At 42.2% G+C, this 24,425-nt stretch overlaps 1 protein-coding gene across 2 annotated transcripts in view; it reads left to right on the top strand.

Moving 5' to 3' along the window:
• SLC2A12 (solute carrier family 2 member 12) overlaps positions 1-22,816 on the top strand; it is a 29,687-nt gene extending 6,871 nt beyond the window's left edge. For both annotated transcript variants that reach the window (XM_010173529.1, XM_029086372.1), the window contains 3 exons: positions 1,046-2,368; positions 20,431-20,553; positions 22,680-22,816. In XM_010173529.1, coding sequence (XP_010171831.1) covers positions 1,046-2,368; positions 20,431-20,553; positions 22,680-22,816 — 1,583 coding nt within the window. The remainder of the gene's footprint in view (positions 1-1,045; positions 2,369-20,430; positions 20,554-22,679) is intronic.
• Positions 22,817-24,425: the final 1,609 nt, after the last annotated feature.

Here is a 24,425-nt window from a genome sequence, read left to right as displayed (position 1 = left end):
CGGAAAATCAGAAGTCAATTTACTCTTTTCCTAGTTGTGTTGCAGCCAACGTCATGATGAGAGGAAAATCATACTGGGAGAAAGAACAAGACCAACAATAACAAACTGATATATTCCTCAAGGTTTAGGGTGCAAAAGGCTTCACAGTTAGTAGAATACGATCAATCAAATCTATCTTGTAACAATAAACAAGGAATTGCAGTTGTATAAAATGAGTTTGTTTTAAAGTGGATGTTCAAAGGCATATAATCACCATTTGGTTTATGCTTTCACCATCTGTTTTTTATTGCTGACATTGTGGCTGTCATAAACTATGCAAAATATTTGATCCTGATATTCCGAAGCATCTGAGATTAGTGATGAGCAAAACCCAGAAAGTTCATTATTTTGTACCTCAAAGATTGATTTCCCTAGAATATCGCAGCCATCTGGATCAGCCTGGTGCTCAGTGGATAAGTTTCCATTTGGCAAAATAAAAATACTGGTACCAGCAGCCTTCATGGCCTCCTCAGGTGAAGCAAAGGAATTAGTAAGTGGCAAGGGAAAACACTCTACTTATTCAAGTCAAGGTTGAAGCAATTTGGCTGGGAAATTACTGCATTCCTTGCCCATGCTACACTAGTTGGGTGGACAAATCTTCTTCAGTTAAGTACAGAAAAAAGATTTATAAAGTCTCAAGGCAAAAACTGCTTTCTTACCAAAAGCTTGTATTTTAAGTGTCTCATTTTGCAATGATATTCTGAAGCAGAAGGTTTAATTATTTAGGGTCTGATCAAAACCTTATTGACTTCTGATCGGGAAGATAAGGAGCCTAGAAGCGTTAAAATTAAAGAGGGTTTTATATGATGGTTTTGGGTTTTTTTTTCCAAAAAAATAGCCTTTTATGTGACTGCTGCTGCTGGGTTTGTATGCACCTAACTGCTTTGCCTAAAAGTTATAAAAATATTTTTTTGACTGGTGTGTCAAATAAAGTTATAATTAGTTGTCAGAATGTTGCAGAATTCACACTTTCAAGTTTTTGTGTTTTTTTTTTCTTTTCTTTCAGGCTGTGGAACATTTACTTTTCTGTCTTCTGTTGTTGCTGCCATAAGTGGACTTCTGATGGGTTATGAGTTGGGCCTTATCTCTGGAGCTCTTCTTCAGATGAGCAGCATATTAGCACTGTCTTGCAAAGAGCAGGAAATCATTGTAAGTTCCCTGCTTTTTGGGGCCTTATTTGCATCCCTTACTGGTGGCTTCCTGATAGACCGATTTGGAAGGAGACTTGCTATTATTATTGCATCTTCTTTACTTGTGTTGGGGAGTTTGATTTTACTGCCCTATGAATCATATGGGATACTTATTGTGGGACGGATTGTCATAGGTATTTCCATATCATTATCATCAATTGCAACGTGTGTGTATATTGCTGAGATCGCCCCACAGCACAGAAGAGGCCTCCTCGTATCACTAAATGAACTCATGATTGTAACAGGCATTCTCTTTGCCTATATTTCAAATTATGCATTTGCCAGCATAACTCATGGTTGGAAGTACATGTTTGGCCTTGTGATTCCATTAGGTGCTCTGCAGGCTATTGCCATGTATTTCCTTCCTCCGAGTCCTCGATTTCTGGTAATGAAAAATAACGATGAAGCTGCAAGAAGAGTACTGGAGAAGCTACGGGAAACATCAGATGCTACTAAAGAACTTACTGTGATCAAGTCTTCCCTGAAAGACGAACATCAGTATAGTTTCTTGGACCTGTTTCGTTCAAAAAACAACATGAGGGCCCGAATGTTGGTAGGACTCACTCTAGTCTTTTTTGTGCAGACAACTGGGCAACCCAACATTTTATTTTACGCATCGACTGTTTTGAAGTCAGTTGGGTTCCAGAGCAATGAAGCTGCCAGTTTGGCTTCTACTGGAGTTGGAGTGGTTAAAGTGGTCAGCACAGTCCCAGCCACGGTTTTTGTGGATCAAGTTGGAAGCAAAACTTTTCTGTGTATTGGTTCTTCTGTTATGGTAGTATCGTTGGTCACTATGGGCTTAGTGAACCGTAACATAAATGTGAATTTCACCAATGTCTGTAGAAGCCAATCTCCAGAAGATTTCTTTCTCCAGAGAACAGGAAACCTCACTAGTGTCACCAATGGGAGTCTCAAGGACTTCTTTGCTAGCATGGCTTCACCAGAAAGACTGTCATTTGACGCACAGAGAAGCCCAGATGTTGCCAGGACAGGAGAACTGAACAGGACTGCCCTGGCAGGAGGCCAAAGCACCATGGGGTCTCACATGGAAAGTGAGGAGGTTCCTGTTGTCCTGAAATGGCTCTTGCTGGCCAGTCTGCTTGTTTATGTTGCTGCATTTTCCATAGGTCTTGGACCAAGTAAGTGTTTCATTTTTTTAACTCTTTGTAATGATTTACTTACAAGTGGATTAAGTGCTGGGATGACACTCCCAGCTTGGCATCAGGTAGTTCCCAAGCTGGGCAAAGCAGTGTTTTCTGCTAATATGTGCTGATATTGTCACAGACTGTCCTGATGGGCTGGGGGTGTACGCTTTAGGAGGAGGTCCTGCCCATTAAGGTCAATGGCCTTATCTCCCTTAATTTTAGTGAAATTAACTGCTCCTCTTCAGTGAAGTTAAGAACTGCTGTGAGCTTTGTACAGCAAAATTATGGGGCCCCTTGGCTGCTTTTCCTCTTCCTAGTCTGTTGTGTCCTTACATTGGGAAGGTTAAGATGTAGACATCTGCTGCTGCTAACTCATAAACCCAAGATAATTCTAAGCTCTAGACCTCAGTCTGATATGACACCATCAAATCCATTAAATGCCAGCAGGCCTGAATCCTGCTGAGGATCTGGTCCCCTGACTATATAAAAGTCTTCAGATATATGATAGACAATCAATGTGCCATAGACAGACATTCAGTGTACCATAGTTTATGAGTAAACTGAGGTATCATCACCACTATCTGTCCTGCACAGCACAAGTGGAAGAAGACAAGGGCATGTCACTGTACAGCTGAGGTACTGCTGCAGCTGCCATCACACTTGCAGGGCTCCCACTCTCTCCAGAGGAGACCATGCCTGCCATTCCCAGGCACTAGAAACTAAATCTCATTGTTTTGTTTTGTTTCAATAGCACTTGCATATTATTGTTTTTTGAAGGGGTCGATTTTTTAAGCCACACTGCAAAAACCACATGCATAGAGTCCATTATTTATTAACAAACTTTATGTGCTTTTGTGCCCTGGCTGAAACTTTCCTTGCAAACACACTGTACTCCTGCTGCACTATTATGATAAAAAGCTTGCCACAAAAATACAACCCAACAATTGCACTAACAGCAACTCCCCTGCAGTATTTATTTATTTTAAACATTACTCACTGGGAGAGCAGCATGAGACAAGCATTCATTGCCAGGGCAGCGAGCTTGACTGTGTTATTGCAGCATTATTCCCTCCCTTGTACACCATCTTGGGGCTGGATTCTGCTTTTGATGACATAGGTTCAAAACCAGGGATGCAGCCCTGAGAAGAAAATGTGACTTGAGCTTTTACATGGTTGTTTCAAACACATTTAATGACCCTCAAGGCAGGAGGAGGCATTCAGTCTTGGCCTTCTGTTGAAAGATGCTTTCCTTTTGACCTGCCTGTAAATGGGCTCCTGGTTCGATTTGAGTTGGCCTGATGTGAGGTTGATTATAATGATGTCTACTTCCATGAGGGATACAGAAACTGAGGTGAGTTTTCCAGGCTAATCTGCAAAGTCTTTGAGACCTGTGCTTGTTTGCTGACCTCTTTCTTGACTAAGAGCACAAATGCTTTCAGACAGCAGATGGGAAAGAACAGACATCATTTCAGCTCCAGCATGTTGAAACCATGGATGATAAAGACATGGTGAGTCAATTTAAACTGACGGATACATTTGCATGGCAAGTGAAGGCCAGGTCCAGGAGAGATATAGGTATTTCAAGACAATTCCATGCCTTTAAAAATACAATGTTTAGTTAAAATTGACAATGTGTAGAAAATGTAGGTGTCATGTAGAAATGTAGGAGAATCAAGAGATTGATGAAATCTGCAAAGGATCTATTGTGGTTAAATAGTTTGGGTTGTCTTGTATCCAGCCTTCCACATCTGCTACTTGCAGCCCAAATCCTTGAATGCATTTTAAAAGTCTAGCTTCCTTAAATCCTCAGCATGTCTTTCTTAGTGTAAAGAAAAAAAAACAAGTACCTTTGCTTATACAGAATAAATAGTTTTAACAGGTTTATGTTATTCATCTCTAAATCCGGTCTGTGGTCTGGAGCAGACCGTTGGCTGTTGTCTGCTCTGCAAGGGAAAGGAGGCATCGAGGCCGCACTCGCTGGCCGCTGCAGCACCTGGGGACAGAGGCACTGTAACCTCTGCACTGCTCTATTTTCAATGCAAATTATCATACTCCACGCGGCGTCTGCCCGTCCGGTGCTGGGGATGTGTCTGTTTGTGACCTACAGATCAAATCAGACTCTTTTGGACAAAGAGTAGAGAGGATCTTGCTCTTTTCCTTCCACCCCATGAGGCCATTTCTGGAACAAATTCACCCACTGTATTTTGAGTCCATGCTGCATTATGTTCCATAGGGATAAAGGAGAGTCTCTGTAGCACCATTAGGAAAATGGCACATTCTTCATAGGGCAGATCACATAACCTGAGCTCTACCATCTTTTTTTTAACTACTTTTGTCCTTTTTTTTTTTTTTTCCCCTTCCTTTTTGGGGGGGATTCTGGTCAAAGAGCTAGTTACAATCCAGATTTGCACAACAGAAATTTATACGTGTTCAATTTTTCCATAATTTCTCTTATGTCTCCAAATTACATGAAGTAGAGGGATTTTTAATGAACATGGCAATAAATATATTTAGCATATTTGCCATTTATCAAAGCACCCAGGCAGCACAGTGATGAGTGCTCAAAAATAGAGAGTGAGACATAAAAGCCATTTTTGCATTATAAAAGAATTCACAGACTAGCAAGCATCTACTTAGTCACTTTTTGATTCTAGAGTGCTCTGTATTTATATCATCAACCCTTAGGCAAGATAAAAGGAGTATTTCTGTTGCTCTGTTTCAGCTTAATTTTGTTTGACGAACTGCGATTCAACTGCTTGTTCACACTCAATTTCACACAATTATGAGGACTTTTTGTAGATGCAACAAATCAGTGTTGCATCACATCGCAGAACAGCACATGCTGTCTCTCCAGGGGTGTTTGCAGAGGCGTTTCAAGGCAGTGATTAGCTAAGGGGACTTGCTTGACATCCATCTTTGTCTTGAATTACCTTTGTATATCAGAAAGGTCAAACGAGGATGAACTGTTCTCATCAGGGAAAGATGCCTGCAGAGAGAGCCCATGAGAAACCTCTCCCTGGCTGCTGTGAGAGGGGCTCTTCAGTGTTCTCAGCACATGTTTGCAAGGGAAGGCATTCAAATCTGCTGTATGTGGAGGGAAGGAGGGCCATGAGAAATCTGAACCTCATAGAAATGCTGCTATGCCTTGCACAGGGAGCAGTGAGTGAAGGCTAATGAGAGAGGAGTGCAGTGTGGAGGTAGATTACCAATTTGTCATCCAAACTAAAAGCTCAACATGACCCTGGACATCAATTTAACACAAAGGACACATAGAGAAATTCTAGTCAAGGCCACAACCATGCATGACCATTTACTAAATGACACAGAGTTAACTGAAATAGTAGCAGTGTCTCATTTGCCAGATGCTCTGATCAAACTACTTGGGAGGGCAAAAAAATAGTGGTCGTTTCTTATAAAGTAGTGCTACCTCCTTCACTCATCACTGTTGTGTGGTGCAACATATTGAGATGCAGGAACCAGGAAATCCAAACTCCTGTAGTATCAGACCTATTTTCCAAAACAAGGTTGTAAATCTGGGACTATTGGGGTTGGATGGAGCATATGCCAGTTCTTGTGGTTAACAACTGTAGGACAGCTCTAGCCTTTTTGAAACAGAGTAAGTGCCCAGAGCCCTGCTGTTTTCCTCAAGGACCTGACAGACAAAATTCAGATGCTTGTTACTAAAGATCTGCTTCCCTGCCCTGATCATCTCCTTTTGCACCATTTAGGATCAAAGACTAAACAGGGAAAACTTTCCTCCGTATTTTCCTATATATCCCCTGAGTGAGAAGGTCTCACTGGATGATCTCACCAATAAGTAGATGAAAGAGAGACAGTAACAGCACACTAATTAATACAGGATGCAGTGTGGTCTGGAGGCAATCATCTTTATTGAACAAAAATCAAAGGGGCTTCAACAAGTCCTAGGCTGAGAAGCAATTAATGCAAACTCACTCTGGACCCAACAGAGCATCTGTTTTTTCAGTCTGAATTTGTTCTAGCAAATAAAAAGCAAGTAAACAAAACAGGACTTAGGTAGTACCTCTTTACACATATTGTGGGAGTGCAGTTCAAGGGGATCTGTGCACATCACAGGGACTTTTTGCTGTGGAGTGGAGAACATTTTGATTGAGAGGTGGGTGTTGAATGCATGCATTTGGACTGCATGTATGGCATTGGTGCCTTGCACGAAAGAGCTCTTCCTCCTCTGTCAGTCCTTCAAACAGGTTTCTGTATAACTGCAAAGGTGTTTAAGCAGTTGGCTAATGAACTTCAGGATAATCTGCTGGTGCAAATCACATCAGCTCTGTTGACATCATGTCAGGTTTATGTTGAGAGTGTGGATGCAAATCAACAAAAGCACCTACAAGTGGGACCGAGGGGCAGTTTTATGACATTGAATCATCTTCAAAATCATTTAGATGCATAAAGTCCAAACGTATTTATGTCGCTGCCAATCTTGGACTGAAGATGTTCTATTAGTGCACGTCCCAGAGCAGCCGCCAGCTTTGTGCCACTCTCCAGAGCCAAAGGCCAGACTCTCAGAGCTCTTCTCTTGGAGGCCACCACAGGCTCCTCTTCCAGGAGACTGCTCAGACTTGCAGGGATGTCCTGGCCTCAAGCGCTCAGAGCCTGCTTGGCACACACACAGCTGTGGCCACAACACATCTGAGGAAGATTAGTATCTGCAGGTGAAGAAATATCTTCTGGGTCTCAGGGCTTGGCACAAAAAATATCACATATATCTATCCACATAGATATAAAGTCTAAGAAATTATTTTTACATTTTTGTAGTGGAGAAATAAATGCCTAACAGGGTGTTGGAGAGGGGGTTTAGAATGTAATGCAAATCCTGCTTTTCCACATGGCTGTTACAGTCCCATTGCAGCACAGCTCCCATGCTTCAGTGCTTGTAGGACTGACAGTACTTTGGTATTGATTAAAACCTGTTAATCAGTGGAATTAAGTACCCATGGGAAACCTTCTCAGACTGAGATATTATGCCCTCTGTTGCCATCTGCTAACCTCAGCCATCAGGTAAACCTTTCTGATTGTAAAAGTGGAAAAAATTGCATGCTCATCACTCCATTCACAGCATTGTTTCCTTTTACCTCCTGTGGTAAGAACATCATCTGCAAAACAGGGGACCATCTGGATGTGAGAGCACCTCACCAGTGCCCAGGGATGTGAAATCCAGACCTGTGGTGGAAGCAAAATATGTCTGAGGACCATGTACTAGGGGAGGGAGAGCACAGGGCCCACAGAATGAGTGGTAGTTTTGGGGACAGCAGTTCCTCCCAGTGTGTCTCCCTGCTAGATTCTCAGACACTGATTCACAGCCACCTTGGGCTGAAGCTCCTCCTGCATTTTGTGACCCCTAACATCTCCTGCTCTCTGTGTTCAGGTGTGGAGGCACATGCCACAGCCACAGGCTGGTTAAAGATACCAGACAGATTAAAAGCTGGTGGGGCAGGCACAAGAGAGGGACAAATCCCTGCCTGCACCCACACAGGTTGACAAATCAGCAGCTTGTGGTCACTACAGTCACTTTCTTCACCAGGAAATCCAGTCTCACAATCAAGGCTCAGAAGGGAAATTACTTACCTCCTAAGCTACCTGTTGTTAAAGCCTTTTTTTCTTCCTACAAGATCTCCACTTGGGCCTCAGATTTGAGCATCCATATGACCCCAGGGCAGGGAAGGAGGGCAGCCCATCCAATCAAAGCTGCTCTTAGGTTACTACTTTTACATTGGTGAAAATCCTCCCACCTGAGGGAGCTAGGATTGTGGCTTCATGCCCCTCAATCTGGGTCCCCTCAAGAAGGGGCAGTTACCATGCTCTCCTGCAAGCCCTGCTGTGATGCACCATCTCTCTGCTGTGGGAGGTCTCTGTCTGGGGGTTGTCAGCGCCCATGAGGAACAAAACCCATGCAGAGAAGTCAGTGAAGGCAAGCCCCTTGTGAAGGAAAATCTTAGGAGCGATTTTTTACTGATGAAAACTTAGTTGAGGATGAGAGATGCCCATTACTAGTTTAAACCTGGGCAGATTTGACATATTGAGTATACTGGAGTTAAATTTATATCAGCTTGAATGGATGCTTTAAAACTGAGCTAATTTATACCTAAAATGGAACAGATGTTTCGACATGTTTGGAAATGTAATTGATGTAGGAGCCAGATTCCTCAGATAATCAACAAAGGGAAACATTCTTCCCACCTAAGGGGGTGGCTTTCAGACCCTTGCTCTCTGACCTCTCCTTTGGCACACCTCTTCTTTCCCCACTGGCTATTAAGGGAGTTCAGGGTGATCAGGAAGCTAAATTAAACTGTGTGATAGCATTTCACATATAATCTGCTTTAACTTTTGGTCAGCCCTGAAGTGGTCAGATAGTTGGACTAGATGATCATTGTAGGTCCCTTCCATATCCTATTCTATTCTATTCTATTCTATTCTATTCTATTCTATTCTATTCTATTCTATTCTAATGTAAAAACCCACTCGTTTTGTGTGCATTTTATGGTGAGTTGTTGAAGTCATTTAAAGGCAGTTTTAAACCCATGAGGGGACAGTGGACAAGACAGAGGAAAGATCAGGCAAGAAGGATCAGGGAGGATGGAAGAAAGCTCAAGGGTTCACAAGAAAAGTTAAATCCATGGAGATGAGGAAGGAAATAAGTCCTTGTTTCAAACCATCATTGTTCTTCTTATACAATCTTGTGTGGTCTGTGGCGATATTTCTTTATGTATTTTGCCGGATTAAGCAAGCCAAAACTCAGACCTGGGACATTCCCCTAAAACCCAGAGAATTACACTGGAGACAAATTTAGTCCCCTTGACTTTGTTCCTGTGATTCTTAGATTAACTGGCTACCTGAGTTAAAGCACAATTGATTGGCACAGCTAAAGGCAGAACCTTTTCTGTCTCATTCACCTCAGTTGCTAAATGCATCTTTAACAAACCCCAGAACAGCTGGTTTCACATATGATGCTGAACAGCCCAGGGACTCCATCACAGAGGTCGTATCTCTTGCCAGCCTTATGATCCAAATTGCATAGGACTGTGTTTTGTCTGCCACTAAGTGCTCTTGGACTTAATCTTGGCCACCAAATGCCCTACTAGAAACTGGAAAATCTTCTAGAAAAGAAAACAGTCAGTGTGGAAATTCTGACCCTCTGTGGATTTAGTTGGTTGTTCCTGTGTTTTGAAATATTGTAAGCTGTATGGCCTTGCAGTAGCTTGGAAAACACTGGTAAAAGATAGGGGCATCTAGAATTCACATCACTATCCTTGACATTAGAGCAGTATTTCAGGTTTTTTAAAAACATGTGGTTATTTTATTAATTGATAGCACACATAAATTTGATGTTAACAGGCACTCATGCTCAACATTGTCTTGCATGACATTTGTTTGTAATGTTTTATCTTTGAGCTTCTATATTTTGCAGAGCGGTCATAGCCTGGCCTTAAATTTCACAGAAATGAGTAGCATCAATTTTATGTTGTTTTGTGGTTTACTCTGGAAAAGGAGATAGTGGTGGAGATTAAATCAAGTGCTCAAAAATGAGCAAGTGCTTAAATGCTTTCTTGGATCTGAACCAGAATAATAAAGCTTGGGAATGTGCATGTTTTACTGAGGATCAGCACAGAAAGTACCATTTTAGTTAATCAAAAAGTTATCTTGGATTCTTTATTTTATGAAAAGATTCCTAGTGCTGTTCTTTTGTACTGAATCATCTTTTAATGCATGCATCCATGTGATTTGAGTATGAGACTCCTAGTATTTATCTAGTTCATTATTCTTCTGCTATTCAAATGGTGCCTCATGTGGCCTTTATTTCACACTGTGTTCGTACTACCAAGCTGCAGTAGAAAGACAAAGCATGCCAAAATGAAAAATAAAGCAAGGATTGTAAATTGCTCACTTTTCCCTATTGCTTTGCCCCAGACAAGGTTTATCTGAAGCCTCTTGTTAACATGTCAGCTAACCCGGGAATTGGTTTGCCTTTTCACAGGCTGATTGGTAGTAGTGAAGTGCAAGCCAATTTAAGATATTTTTGGATAGCTGGATGCTGAATTACAGGATTTCAAATTGCAGGAGGTATTCTCTAAAATACCAGTCACATAGGTTAATCTTATCTAACTTGATAGAACCGACAAGTTTGGGAGGCTTTTTTAGGTGTGAAAAAGGTCATAAAAAGGAAGAAAATGCTTTTGCAGTAATGAGACACAGCAATGTCAGTGGGAGCTTCTCTTTAATTATTTTAGGACTCCATTTTGCAAAGAGCAGAACAGTGTTGTTCAACCCTGAGACTAAACTGAAACTATATACTGAGGTACACACCTGAAATCCAGGATGTCATTTTCACTGACACCTGTGTTCCTCTTTATAACTTTTATGTATACGAACAAGAGAAAGTCTTAGCAGATCAGGCCAAGGGCTTTGCCTTCTGAAAGACAGAGCCCTTGGTACTGTGAAAAGAAGGAGTGACAAAACCATGTCCCAGCCAATATTCCTGTCTCTCTGCAACAATGGTGATTCAATCTGCTGCTGCTGAGCACAAAATTCAGCCCTCTGAGAACCACCTAGAAAATGTAGATGGCTACCTGTCTTTTGGCATACTATGCTCCACTTAAACAGCAATTTGAGTCAATATTCTGATCTTGGTGCTCTGAATTATATAAATATCTCTCTATTGATGGTTGCATGTTAATAAAACTATTGACACAAAGGCACTGCTTGATATGAGAGGAATGTCTCCCTGTGCTTAATATTAGGTATAGTTTTAAAGACAACTCAGGTTAGTTAGTAGCTGGTGGCAAAACTGAAGCATTTTACCTCCAGGACTCGCTTCATTAAAAAATCTAGAGAATGAATATTGCTGTGATCCTAACTAGCAATTGAGCCTAACAATCCCCTTTTGTTCCACAGGGACATTAGCTTCTGTAAAGAGGTGCACTGTCAAGTGAGTCTAGCATACCGTCTCATACAAGCTTTCATATGATAATCAAGGCTGCTTATCATTAGCCAGAGGTCAAGTGTTGCATTTAAGCATTCAGTAAATAATAGTGGCCTTTGATAATGATATCAAAGACAATGAAAGATTTTACATTAGTTTTCCTTGACCATGTTCTTGCAGAGAAGATCATTGTGACACTGAAATCTGTGAAAAAATTTAGAAACCACATGTCAAGCTTCATAAAATCCAGTTTCCTTTGGGAGAGAGTGATGGGAGGAATTTTTTAGAGGCAGTTAACTTGGGCCAGTTTTGTGCAAAAACTAGACCTGTCAGTATTTTATTTCTCTTGTAAAGATCATAAAACTAAACCACATATTATAAAGCATGAAAAAAAATTATGCCAGAAAGGTAGAAATGTGCAATCATGTAAGTTACTGGCACTGCTGAGGAAGGTGGAAACTGGCAGCCAAAGTGCAGAGAAGGTGGCCTGACCGTAAGCAAGTGCATGGAGTCAGGAGAGTGTTTCTCCCCATGGCATCTGAGTTTCTGTGTCTTATTGAGCTCTAGGAGGAAAGTTAGGAAGATTTCCTCTAAGAGAAAAGGGACACAGAAGGCACCCAGTTTCTGTTGCCTTTGAAAATCGACCTTAAGTGCAGAAAACTGTTATCAGTGAAGGAAAACTAAAAGACACTTTGTGGTGGATGGACCCAGAGCCTTCATACCTTCCTCCTTGCTGCCTCCCTCCAACAGCAACTGAAGTAAAGCATGAACACCAGTGGCCAGTAAGGGACTTAAAAAAAGGGATCATTGTAAACCTCTCACTCAATAAATTGCTGTTGTAAAAGGCTGCTTTTCACTGGGAGTTTCCTAAAGCACATGCACAAATCTATTTTGCAAGAGCAAAGGTTTAAATTGCCCCAAATTCCTGTGTCCCAACAGCACTAGTCTGTTGTGCACCCCCTTAAGGACTGACATTGGCCCTTAGATACTGGAAAAACAGGTTCATTTACCCCATCCAGATGGGTAATTTCTCCTCTCCATACTTTTTAGAAGTGAAATATGTGATAATCTGAACTAGTTCATGCACAACTTTCTTGTGCACTAGAGCCTCTGGCTTCTGCAGTCATTCCTCTGCAAATGCCTCAGAGGATTATCCTGGATTCAATATTCTGAACAAATAAACACATACAAACAGGAATACACATTTCAGGTTTTAATTAAAGGGCCTTTTTTTTTGGATGACAGGATGTTATTTATTATAAAAGCACATTCTCCCTTGAGAGCTTGATTCCATTTTTTTCTTTTTCTCTCTTTTTCTTTCTTCTTAACCTGTGAGTTGTTCTGTTTTGATGGGACAATATAAGTGTCTATACAACAAAGGATGAGAGAGAAAGACAGTAGCTGTGAAATATAGTTGCAAACAGAATTGTCATCTCATACATCAGTTCAAATCAGCTTCTATTAGGGGACTTGAAAAGAGGTGCGGACTATTATATACCTGCCTACAGTAAAGCTATGAGGCATCCTACTGATATATTTGCTCCTGAATACTGTTATTGGGCAAGATGGGCCACAAATCACATTAACTAAGACAATTCTAAATAACTCCTAGATCCCTTTACATTTATCACTTCTTGCCTAGCAATCCTTCAGATGGGAATCACTGTCTATAAGAAAGTTCTTCTTGTTTGTGACTATTCTTTCAAGCTGAAAATGGACAGTAATTGAAGATCATTGAAAATAGATTTAAGAATGTACTGAACAGCTTGCATGAAACAGGAAAACCCATCACAGGCATTACATTTTTTTTTCAAGTTAATGGAGATGAAAATTACAATAGTTTAAAAAAAGGTGAGGGAGGGGTAAAATGTAGGCTTGTAGCGGTGAGAAGGTTAGGGGAGGAAGGATGGCTGGGGAAAATCAGAGGTGAAGTACATCTCGCTGCCGTTGTCAAGTGGCCCAGAAAACAGGGGAAGTAGCTAGTGTGTTGGTCTCACAGTTCCTTTCCCTCACAAAAACCCTCCTGCTGCCCTAATGTAAACTGGAGGACGTGTGAGTGAAGGGTGATTTCCAAGGTCCCCTGCAAGGTTCCTTAAAAAAGCACACATGAGTGTTCAGCCTCTCTATTATATAGTGATGCAAATAGTACAAACACTGGAAAACAATTTTTATGTACTCTGATACAGCCTCAGAGATAAAAGGATCAAATCCCACTTGTCCTAACAACTTTCAAGAAGTCGGCCTGAAGGATTAACCATTAGAAACAGAAATGTAGTGTACTAGGAAAAGAGAAAAAGAATTCAAGATTTGCCAGACCACATGAGCTGCTTTTGGGTCATCAGTGGTATCAGGTATCTTGCAACCAGCAGCCATAAAGCCGCTCAGAGAGAAACAGCTTGGAAGCTGTAGAATGAGGTACATGTCGCCTTCGCCCACAGAGATCAGGATGCAGCCAGCGCCATGAAATTGGCTGAGGCTTCTCCTGACTCCCCTATCTCTCAGCAGTAGAGCAATTCCACTCCTTTTAATGTGCACACACAGAGTTTGACTTGACCCTTGGCAGGTTGGCCAAGCAATATCTCCAAAGCAATATAGCTGCTCACTTGCTCCATATCTATCAGTTATCAATTTTGACCAGCCACTTCAGTCTCACATTGTGGGGCAGAGCCAGAGAGACAAACAGCTCTCATTAAGCAGAGTCATCGATTTTTAACACCAGTCACGATTGTCTGCTTTGGCCTCTTGCACAAAACCATGGGCAGAGTTTCAGTCCACTTCTCTTGCATCATATCTCTTTTACCTGCTTTGGAAAAGGACAAACTCTCTCTCACCTCTCTTCTTTCCAGTTTAATTATCCCTTACTTTTGCCAGCCCCGCAAATCTCCGTCACCAGAGCTGCTGTGAACACCTTTGCAGGGGTTGCACTGTGTGGGTGCTGGGAGCAGTGCGGGGACAGTGCTGGTGTGTTACAGCAGCAGGTCTCCCCCTGTCCCCAAATCCCAGCTCTGACCAAGTGCTGCATGCCCTCGCAGGTACACACCTCATCACTATGTACACCATAAAGTCTTGTGCCATCCCCTGCAATGTGCCCTTTGAAATGAGGGCAAACCAACGCTGAAGCTGGCCTTTTGTGAGAAGGCCATCTGACTGTTCATGTTAATACTAAGCAGAACCAGAAACTAGGTAAATGAAAAACCTATGGGGTTTCATAAGCCTGGAAAAAAACCTGATCTTGGCAAAGCCAGTCATTAGCTTGGACTTCCTTCCTCTCGTGGCAGTTTCACAGTGGTTTGCTTGCATCCTGCCCCAACATCGATTATTTGTTGCATGCTCTTAGATGGTCTGCCTGCACTGCTAGTGGGATAATCCCTTCCTTATCTTCCCTGGGAACTCTTGTTGCTAACAACCCAGTCCTCCCTTTCAAAGTCTTACATACTTCTGCTTACTTCCCTCCTAAGCTGTAAATCCACTTAATCTCTTTCCAGAGTTTATACCTCAGAAACTTGAATTCTTTCAAGCATTGCAAGGGCCGCTTTCTAAACCTCACCATAAAGAACTTGATCTCGCACAATACAGGTATAGGAAAGGAAAAAATGCTAAGCAGCAAATGCATACCGAGGGAATCTAATATTTCATTAATGAGAACTGCTGAGCAGCTTCCAATTTGCTTCTGCCTCTTGGCAGGAATAAGGTCAAAACAAGGACATTTTTTCATTCACGTACCCCACTTGGATATTGAGTACCCTCAAGCTCACAGTATTTCTCAGATGTTCTCAGATGTTTCTGCTTCTCTGATGAAAGTCTGTTAATATTTTAAATTTATTTTTTATTTATTGCATAGCTGTAAAGCAAGCAAGGAAGAAATCACATGAGGGTTTGAGACACCTCTTTACTTATGGCCCAAATGTAAATCTCATTAAGTTGGCCATGTTGGCTCAAACAAAAGGACCACTCAATCAATCTGTTACCCTGTCTCCAGCAATAGCCAATAGCAGATGCTGAGGGAAAATACATAAAGGCCCATGCAGCATGCGCAGCTTGTCCTTCTGTCTATCTGTAGCTTAGGGAACTTCAAGAAAAATGTTGAGGATTTATTTTTACTATTGTGAACAATAGTCCTTGATGTACCTTTTTTCCACATGTACAACAAAATAATGTTTTAACATCCAGCATTTACTCATTTTAACCCACTAATATTTTTCACATCTGAAGCATCTTGTGAAATTGAGTTCCATAGTTGAAATACTCACCATCTGAAAAAGCACATCCTCCCGCCTCGCCTAACTACTGTCCCTTGTGACTTCACTTGGATTACCTTGCTTTGTATTTTTAAAAATGTAATGAAAACCTTTCCTCTGTTCACCTCCACAATGTTATAAACTTCAACTGTTTCCCTATGCTACATGTTATCTAAGCTGAAAAGTCCTTATCTATTTAATTGCTCTTTGCAGAGCCCATTACACACCTCTCTCTGTTGCTCATCTAGTTCTGAGTTGACCCAAGCTGCATGCAACGTGTGAAATGCAGGGGCACAACAGGAATGCTCGGTGGCACATTCAGTGTTCCCTTCCCAATAATTGCCAAGCCTCTGTTTGCATCCAGGACTTCTGCCTTGCAGGAGCTGTCCCTGAACTGCCCACAGAGGCTCCAGCATTTCTGCCTCGAGCAATGGTGGCATACTGGTGTGGGTGCTGGTGCCTGGTTCTTTCCATAGATGTTACTTTGCATGTGTTGATAAGAAATTTTATAGGTCACTTTTTCAAAGTACTCAATACATTGACATCCTTTTGCAATTCTTAATGATCCTTCTTTATTTTTTTTACCCTGAAAAATTTTGTATCATCAATAAGTTTTGCATGTCCATTCACCTCCCCTTCCCAAGAGATGTGGAAATACACTGAGCAGGTCTAGTAAACTCCTTCCACTGTGAAAACTGGCCTTGTCCTCTGTTTCCTCTTATAAACAGTTATTGATCTATATTAATACCTTCTCTTCTACCCCATGACACTTCACCAAAGCTCTTTGAAACTGAAAAGCACAGTGGCTCATATGTTCCAATCCTCATGTTTCTTAACTCTTTGAAAGAAACACAGGTTTCCTCAGCAAAAACTAGACAACTTTTCCTCAAGACACTGCATATATCCTCCTTTCCTTCTTCCAGCTGAGATTATTTAGCTTGATTCTAGCTCCAGCTAGCAGCTTGGTACAGAAGTTTTCCAGGGTCACCCCTTCTGAATCCCCATGGAATGTTTTCTTCCATGCTGGCATGTGTCACCTCCTCTGTCCCTGGCTTGTCATCCTCTCAGCCAGCAGACTTTCAAAATACTTGGCTGCCTGATGATGGCATTGCAAGTAACTTGTCAGCAATTATACTGTGTTTTCTTTGTTTGGACACAGTGTACACCTTTACAGAAGGCATATTTCTATTTCTAACAGCTTTCTTCATGCAGTTGTTTAACTGTGCTGAGCTATTTATTTTTATTTTATTTGGTTGTATGTGTATTTTAAGTCTCTAATTAGGTAATTTAAACCATAACACCACTAAAGCACTTACCCTGATTGTTCTTTTAATTTATTTGTAGAAAGCAGGCTTGTTTCTAATATTGTTCTCCTTTTGAAACGTGATAGGCTCTTGGCTCTTCCCTTTCTACAATAATACTGAATTTGAAATGTTATAACAAATATAACAGAGCACCTTTGTGACAGTTACATCTTGAACTACCCCTGCTCAGCACTGAAGCAAGATTTGCCTTTTTTTCTCTTATTGAGTACCAGGCAAAGTGCTAAAAGAAACTACCATCTATGGTACCTAAGATGTAGTCCCAGCACTGTGCTCCATTATACAATTTATTCAGCCTTAATGGGAGTAGACGAAATCTCCCATTATTACTCTGTTTTCTGCTTTTACAGCCCCTGTGACCTTGTTTAAAGGTGAATATCACCATCCTTGTCAAGGGGTTTTCTGTCTACCTGAATCTTCTGCTCTTCCTACTTGGGCAAGGAATGTCAGGGCATTGAGTTTCTGTGATATTAAATGAAACAAGTTTTCTGATCCACTGCAATATTTTCTTCTGCATTTGCAGTGGGTGTTCTTTTCTCTAGATTGTACCATAACAAAAGACCATTCAACTGTACAATTTTTCTTAACTGTTGTCAACATACAACTCAATGCAGGTCAGCAAAGGTGAGTTTTTACCTGTGGCTGCTGCATGAGCAAATCCCACTGTTGTTGAACCCAGCACAGAGTCTCATGCTGAGCCCTTAGCTTCATCTCTTACCCACATCTGACCTGGAGAGCACCAGCTCTTTTCCCATCTGTTCCACCAACACCAGACAAGAGCAGCCAGAGCAGACACTGAAAACAATAATGTGTGCAACATGGTTACTGTCACAGCATCCTTTTGAAATAATGTTAGATTACATTAGCAGATGAAATTTTAGCAGATGAAAAGGTGGTGGTGGTGGGAGTTATTTGGACTCTCTTTTCAAGGATAGGCTGATTTCCCCTGTAAAATGCCACAGCATCAGCTGGTGAAGGCAGAGCACATAGCTGACTTTGCAGTGACTTTTGGAGCGTGCAGTGACTTTTGCAGTGCTGCGTGCACACAGCGCACAAGGTAGTAGCAGTCAGTATAAATGGGAGCTCGAACCTACTTACTGGCTCCCCAAGAGAAAGCCACATGCCTGCCATACCTATGGCAGCTGCTACTTTTTGGTAAAGGTCCAAATAGTAAAAACAATCCCAAAGAGGTGCTAAAAGCAAAGAATCGATTGTTATCACTGCCTCAGCTTGGGGAAAGGGATAAACAGGCTATAATAAGTGTCAGATTTCTACAACTGCTCTTTCTCCGCGAGGAATAAGCCCATCCATTCCTCACTGGCTACGCTGAGGTCAAGGCCATGCCAGAGGAAGTCACTGCCATTAGCAGACATGAAGACAAGATCTGGTGTGCCGGTGGGATCTATCTGAACTAAATAGTTGGTTTAAATAAGAGCAGCTAACCACTACTGCAGCTGATGCAAATCCTCAAGTATTTTGATTTCTTAATGGGAAAACAATACACCTCAAACTTCAGACAAATTGTAGTTAGTCTGAAAGGGCCAGTCCGTCTTTGGAAAAATGCATGGTATTGGAGCTGCTGCAGTGCCACATATTTCAGCTGTGGCATGAGCCTCCCCCCAGTGCCCGTTACACTGCTGAAGCTCATCTAGCTCAGGGCTGGCCCATGCTGGCTGAGCTGTTCCATGGCAGTGCACACAACTCATCACTCAGTGCCTCTCTAAGCAGCCACTGCCAGTTGCTTGGAAGCAAGAAGATTCTAGAAGAAACAAATACAGATCAAAGTACCCACAGAAAAGTTTGGAGGTTGGTTATGCCCAGCAAAAAGTGGGTTTAATTCTTTCAAACTTTATTTTAATCCCATCTAATGTGACTATGAATATCTCCTTTGCCAGTCTTGGTGTATAACCATCTTTCCAGCCAAGCTCGGCAGCTGACTGCCAGGCTCTCCTAGGGAGGTGAACCACCCAGAAGGGCTCCTTTGCATTTCGCTTGCTTGCTGCTTTGCGTTTTGGCTAGCACTCCCTGTCGTGACATGTTGTATCGGCTGTGACTAACAATGATGGTTTCAATAGCCCTGATGCTGAGGAGGGGGAAAATACAATCATGAGATGCCCATGCATTGCCAGGTCCTGGTTGTGCTCAGGTGCAGGGCTAGCTGACCTGACAGGGACAAACACCTGCTTGAGAAACCAGTTCTCTTCTTCTTTGCTCCCACCTCATGTGTAGAGACCCCACAGAACATGGCCAGGGCATGTCTTTAGAGCAACTTTTGTCTTGTCAGCAGTGACTGCATTAAATTTTGCTGTGATCCAACTCATAATAAAAAGAAAAGAAGCCTCTCTAAGGCTGCTGCTAGACACAGCAGCTGTGTTATGACTGTGTGCCACTTGACTATGTGCAACAGTGTTAGGACATTACACAGTGTGGTCTTGATTCTCTGGAATAAAATCACTGCTCTGCCAGGTCGCTCCCACTGTGGGAGTGAAGCTGTTTATATCTTTCCTTAAAAAAAAAAAAAAAAATCTGGGCCAGCTCCAAAATTCAAATCTCCTTCCACAGCACTTTTGTCTTTTCTACCTTTTTACCAGTCCTGTCACACAGGATCCAAAAGGATCTGGATGCACTACAAGCATCCAAAGGGATATTGCAGCGTGACACACACTCGCACGTACAGGAACCTATATTTAAAATGTCAGTTTAAGACTGCCCAGTGCAAGTGTCCTGAGGAAATTCCCATCTGTCATTCTGCAGATAAAACATCACAGAGGAGCAATTTATAAAGGCCGTATTCAAGGCTCTGAAGACACAGTTCTTTCATGTGTATCTCTCTGCTCTTGTACTGGTTGTCTGCTAACCCACAACCTCTCCACACAGCAACCTCTTGCTCGTGCATCTTGCTTATGAACAAAAGGAGAGTCGAGGGGTTTTTGGGGGGGGGTTTTGTTTGTTTGGAAATGATGTAGAAATGTAGTGCCATTTTTTTCTTCCTTTTTTTTCCTTTTTTTTTTGCTCTTGCTATCAAGGTGGTTACACAGCCAGCTCTTCCTATCTGAACTTGTTTTTGTGGGCTAGCAACACCAGCATTTAGATCACCTGTGGTGTGGTGTGACATGAAGGAGACAAAATTCAGGCCCTCTCTCTTCATTTATACTCCAGCAATCTCATTTATATGGAGCAGAGAGCTGGAACAGCAAACTTGCTTCAGTGTGGCCAGTTGATTTATAAGGTGGCATAAACACACAGTGCCGCTCCAAGGCTGAAGATTACTTTGGTTAGCTGCCCTACTTCCATTAGCGTTAGGTCACTTGAGAGCTATTTAGTCAGAGCTCCATTTCATGCACAGATGTGTGGTCAGAGCTCACTTTCCCAGTTCCACATGTGCTGGCACTGCCTGTCAGTGCCACCTGCCCCTAATGTCCCTGAAAATCACCTTATTCTTTCAGGTGGCCTCACCTGAGTTCATGTACTACCTAAATTTACAGCAAGGGAAGCCATCCTTTCAAAGACAACATCTTTTTTTTTCTTCTTCTATTTCAGTGTCCTGGCTGGTCCTGAGTGAAATTTTCCCTGGTGGGATCAGAGGCCGGGCCATGGCTTTGACATCTAGCATGAACTGGGGTATCAATCTCCTCATATCCTTGACGTTTTTGACTGTAACTGGTAAGATTTCTTTGTGTCCTCCTAAGTTGATATTCTAGTGAGCAAAATGAATCTTTCTTATACAAACAACATTGCTAAAATTGCAGCTGTGATGACCCAGGAGCCAAATTCAGATCTCTGTTTAGGTGCTGTTTGTCAGTGTAGCTTCACTGTTTCCAAAACATCTTTCTAAATTTGTGCTAGCAATTACAGCCTCACAGTGCTGGCTATCAGAGCACCTTGCACATTGACCCCAGCTCTTAAAAGCACCATTGCCTTAATAGGTTGAAAATACATAATATTTAGGATTTAGTCCTGCATCTTCTGAAGTCAGTGGAAGTTCTGTGCTAGATCAGACCACAGCTTTTCTGTTCAAACATTTCTAAAGACAATCCCAGTGAAATAATCCATTTTCAAAGGAATGTCCTGGCTTTGAGAAAATTTCCTTTAGAAAAAGGTGTCTGTAACATGAAAATGTTTCATGTTTTAATGCTGGTATTGAAGCTCATTGATTGGTAAATACTTTTTTCTAATTTTATTTCTTAAAAAGTTTTGCAAATCTTAGTTTTCAGTCTTATTCTGAGGAAAATAATGTGCTGAAAATCAAAATATATAAGGGAACAGAAATTCCAGGTTTCTTTTACTCTACATTACTCTCCACAAGAGGCAGGCAATCAATCCACAAAAAGTTGAGGTGGTTTTCATCCTGTTTTCATCCTGTGTTCTGAGATGGATTTTAAAACGAGTGTGATCTGTGACTAAAATTAGTTTCACATTGGTGCTTTCTTTTCTTTAAAAAAAAAAAAAAAAAAAAAAAAAAAGACAGTGAAAACCCCCTGAGTACTATCTTGATTAAAACTATGTTGGGCCAAAATAATTGTCTCCACACTAGCACTTTAGTTAGATCAAGGGTCCTCTTCAGAAGAAAATCATCCAGTTGCCTCCCCTCACTGCGCTTTGGTTTGCATCACAGGGCAGTCCTGAATTGCACAAGCTTTTGGACAAAATCAAATCAGAAAATGCATTGTGAATGCACTCCAGCTGCCAACATGTGCTCTAGTCCTCGGACCAGACTAGAGCTATTCCTAAGGAAATGTCACAGAAGACAGATAGTACAGACCTCGGGTCCTTAGCGTCTACTGTTTCACCTGAAGACCCTCTCTTCTCGTGCAGCATTAGTTGTTAATGCACACCTAGCCATTATTCTGCTCTCCGTTTCAATGAATGCAAAGTTGCAATAACTCTATTGGTTTAGCTGTGTCTAATCTGGATTTATGAAAGTGTAACTACCAGCAAATATGTCTTCCTGGTCTATGTCAGAAAGGCAGAATTGGAAATTCTGTCTTCGAATGAATACATATAGAGGTCATGGTGGCCAGTAGCACCTGCTGGCCACCATGACCTGATGTACCAGGTATCTGATGCAGAAGATAGCAGCTGGATTAGCAGCTTCAGCTGCAATTTTTAACTGACAACACAACTGGCAAATATCTCAACTGTCTGATTTAGTTTTATCGGGGAAAAGGGCTAATGAAGCTGCAGCAGCCTGTTGGGTTTGTATAAGCTTTACTTTGCAGAGGCTGTGGACTACGTGTCTCAGCCTGAGGACCTACCTGCCCCGGACTGCAGGCTCAGAAAGCCACTAGTTCTTGGCTGACCCCATTAGGAGTTCACTCTTGGATCCCTTTCTGGTGCAGGACACATGACTTGCACTGGAAATGCTGGGAACTGACAGGCGGGGAGGATTAGCTGGAGATAATTGCAACAGTGTGAAAAATGCTTGGGTTTGTTCCATGGAAGAATGTGCAAAACCAGACACAGGTAGAAATTCAAGGCGCTTGTGACCCACAGTGCCTTCGCGCAAACCAGTAACAATGACCACTCATGGTTTTCATCCAGAGTGACTGCAAGCAAAATGAATTAACAGGCTCATGCTAAATGGGTCAACATGGGTTCATCAATTTTCTTTCATAAACAGTATTAGAAAAAGGAAAACTACTTCAAATTATGGCCAGGCACAAAGAAGTGAGCTAAGAATAACAGCCTAACTTCTTTCTATTAGGGGCTGTGTCCCATAAAAATATGGAAACAGAAAAAAACCAGTAGTATTTGAAAATTAAAAAAAGACATGTTTTCTTCCTTTGTAGAGCTCATTGGCTTGTCCTGGGTGTGCTTCATTTACACAATAATGAGCCTAGCATCCCTGGCTTTTGTTATTGTGTTTATACCAGAGACGAAAGGATGTTCTTTGGAGCAAATATCCGTGGAACTAGCTAAACAGTAAGTACTGGGCATGTGACCACATCCCCCGGGTGCCAGAGGGATAAAGCCTTTCAATTATACACACTAAAAAAAAAAAAAACCAAAAAACAAAAACCAAACCAAACCAAAACATTGTGTTTTTTCTGGAAAAATTCAATTCTCTCAAGGCTTGAGCTTGTACATCTCAGTGGCCAAGCAAACATTTCTTTGTTGCTGAAGGAAGGACTGGCCCTAAAGGGATGGTGGTTTCCAGCATCCCTATGAGAACACCTCCAGCCAGACTGGGCTCCCATAAGTTTTGCTGACTGGTGTTCCAGGAGAGGAGGTCAACTGTGTTCTCACATTTAGGGTTGTGTGTCTTGGCTTGCATGCAGAAAAAGGGAAGGAGAGGCCCTATCTCAAATACTTCAAAGCTCACTGTGGGTTTTGATAGCTCTTCTAGGTGGGCATTTTTTTGTGCTTCTACTGAGTCCTGTGGCTCTGTAGACTCTATGACCTCATATCCAAAAAAAGGTTCTTCCAATATGAGTTTTGTGTTCCCAACTCACCACACAGAAAGGGTAGAAGAGCAACGAAAGGGAGAGTGTCGGTGACATGAATGCCATGTGCCTGCTCCTCTACCATGAGCCATTCTGACTGGTTTGGGGTCTTTTGACTCTTGTCTCTTCTAATCCCTCAGAAGTAGAGTGGCCGTTGAAATCACATATATTCAACAAAAGTAGCACGTCAGTTGGAGAACAGAATTAAACAGTCTACTGATACACATGCTGTTTACTTACAATCTCCAAATGCAGGTGTAATTGACCATAAATTAATTGGCAATTTTTGCTATCAATTTGTGACTGCCTTCATTCTTTTCAGTTGTTTTTGGCCATAAAAAAATATAGCAAAAACTAAGCAGCCCTGTTTTTTGAAATGCAGCACTCTCCTGATCTGTTCAAAGAGCTGCTCTACAGCAGCTACTCCCATTTTTGGACTCATCTCAGAACTTATCAAGATAACAAATAAAGGGGTAAAAAAAAGGACAGGGGAAACAATTGAGTGGACTAAACGTTTGCAGGGCTGATGGTGGGAGTCAGGCCTGCCCACAGCCCGTAGCATGGTGCTGCTGGCCAGGCAGCATCGTCCCCATGTTCATCCTCACAGCCAGGGTCGATGCGGCACCTGCCGACACCCAGAGAAGGGTCTGTCTGAGGGCAGAGGGAGAAATAGTCAAACTGCAGATCAGGCACAGGCTTTTTGCCAGTGGCAGTAACTAACGTGTGAACAGCCTAGGGCGATGGCTCCTCCTGTATTTGTTTTTTTCAGATTACCAAATAATATCTTTTCTAAAGTGTACGCTGCAACTCAGCCAGTCTTGAACGCGGTTGGTTTTGCGGCTTAATTAGTAGATCAATTACCCCGTTGCAGAAAGCTACTTGTGCCGCCGGCTCCCACGGGCTCTCCCTCGCAGCGGTCACTGCTGCGTGGGCTGAGGAACTGGCGTCCCTGCTCCAGCACGGGCTGCTCGTCCACCCGCCCTCTGCTCCCTCCTCTTTAAACACAGACATAAATCCGAGCGGGAGCCGGAGCCGGAGCCGGAGCCGGAGCCAGGGGCGGCCGCCCGGTCGGAGCGTGCGGCGGGGCCGCCC

This window comes from Antrostomus carolinensis, unplaced genomic scaffold (assembly GCF_000700745.2).
Source record: "Antrostomus carolinensis isolate BGI_N321 unplaced genomic scaffold, ASM70074v2 scaffold17248, whole genome shotgun sequence".
Taxonomy (NCBI): domain Eukaryota; kingdom Metazoa; phylum Chordata; class Aves; order Caprimulgiformes; family Caprimulgidae; genus Antrostomus; species Antrostomus carolinensis.
The sequence above is the reverse complement of the archived record's forward strand: the minus strand, read 5'-3'. Positions and strand labels throughout refer to the sequence as shown.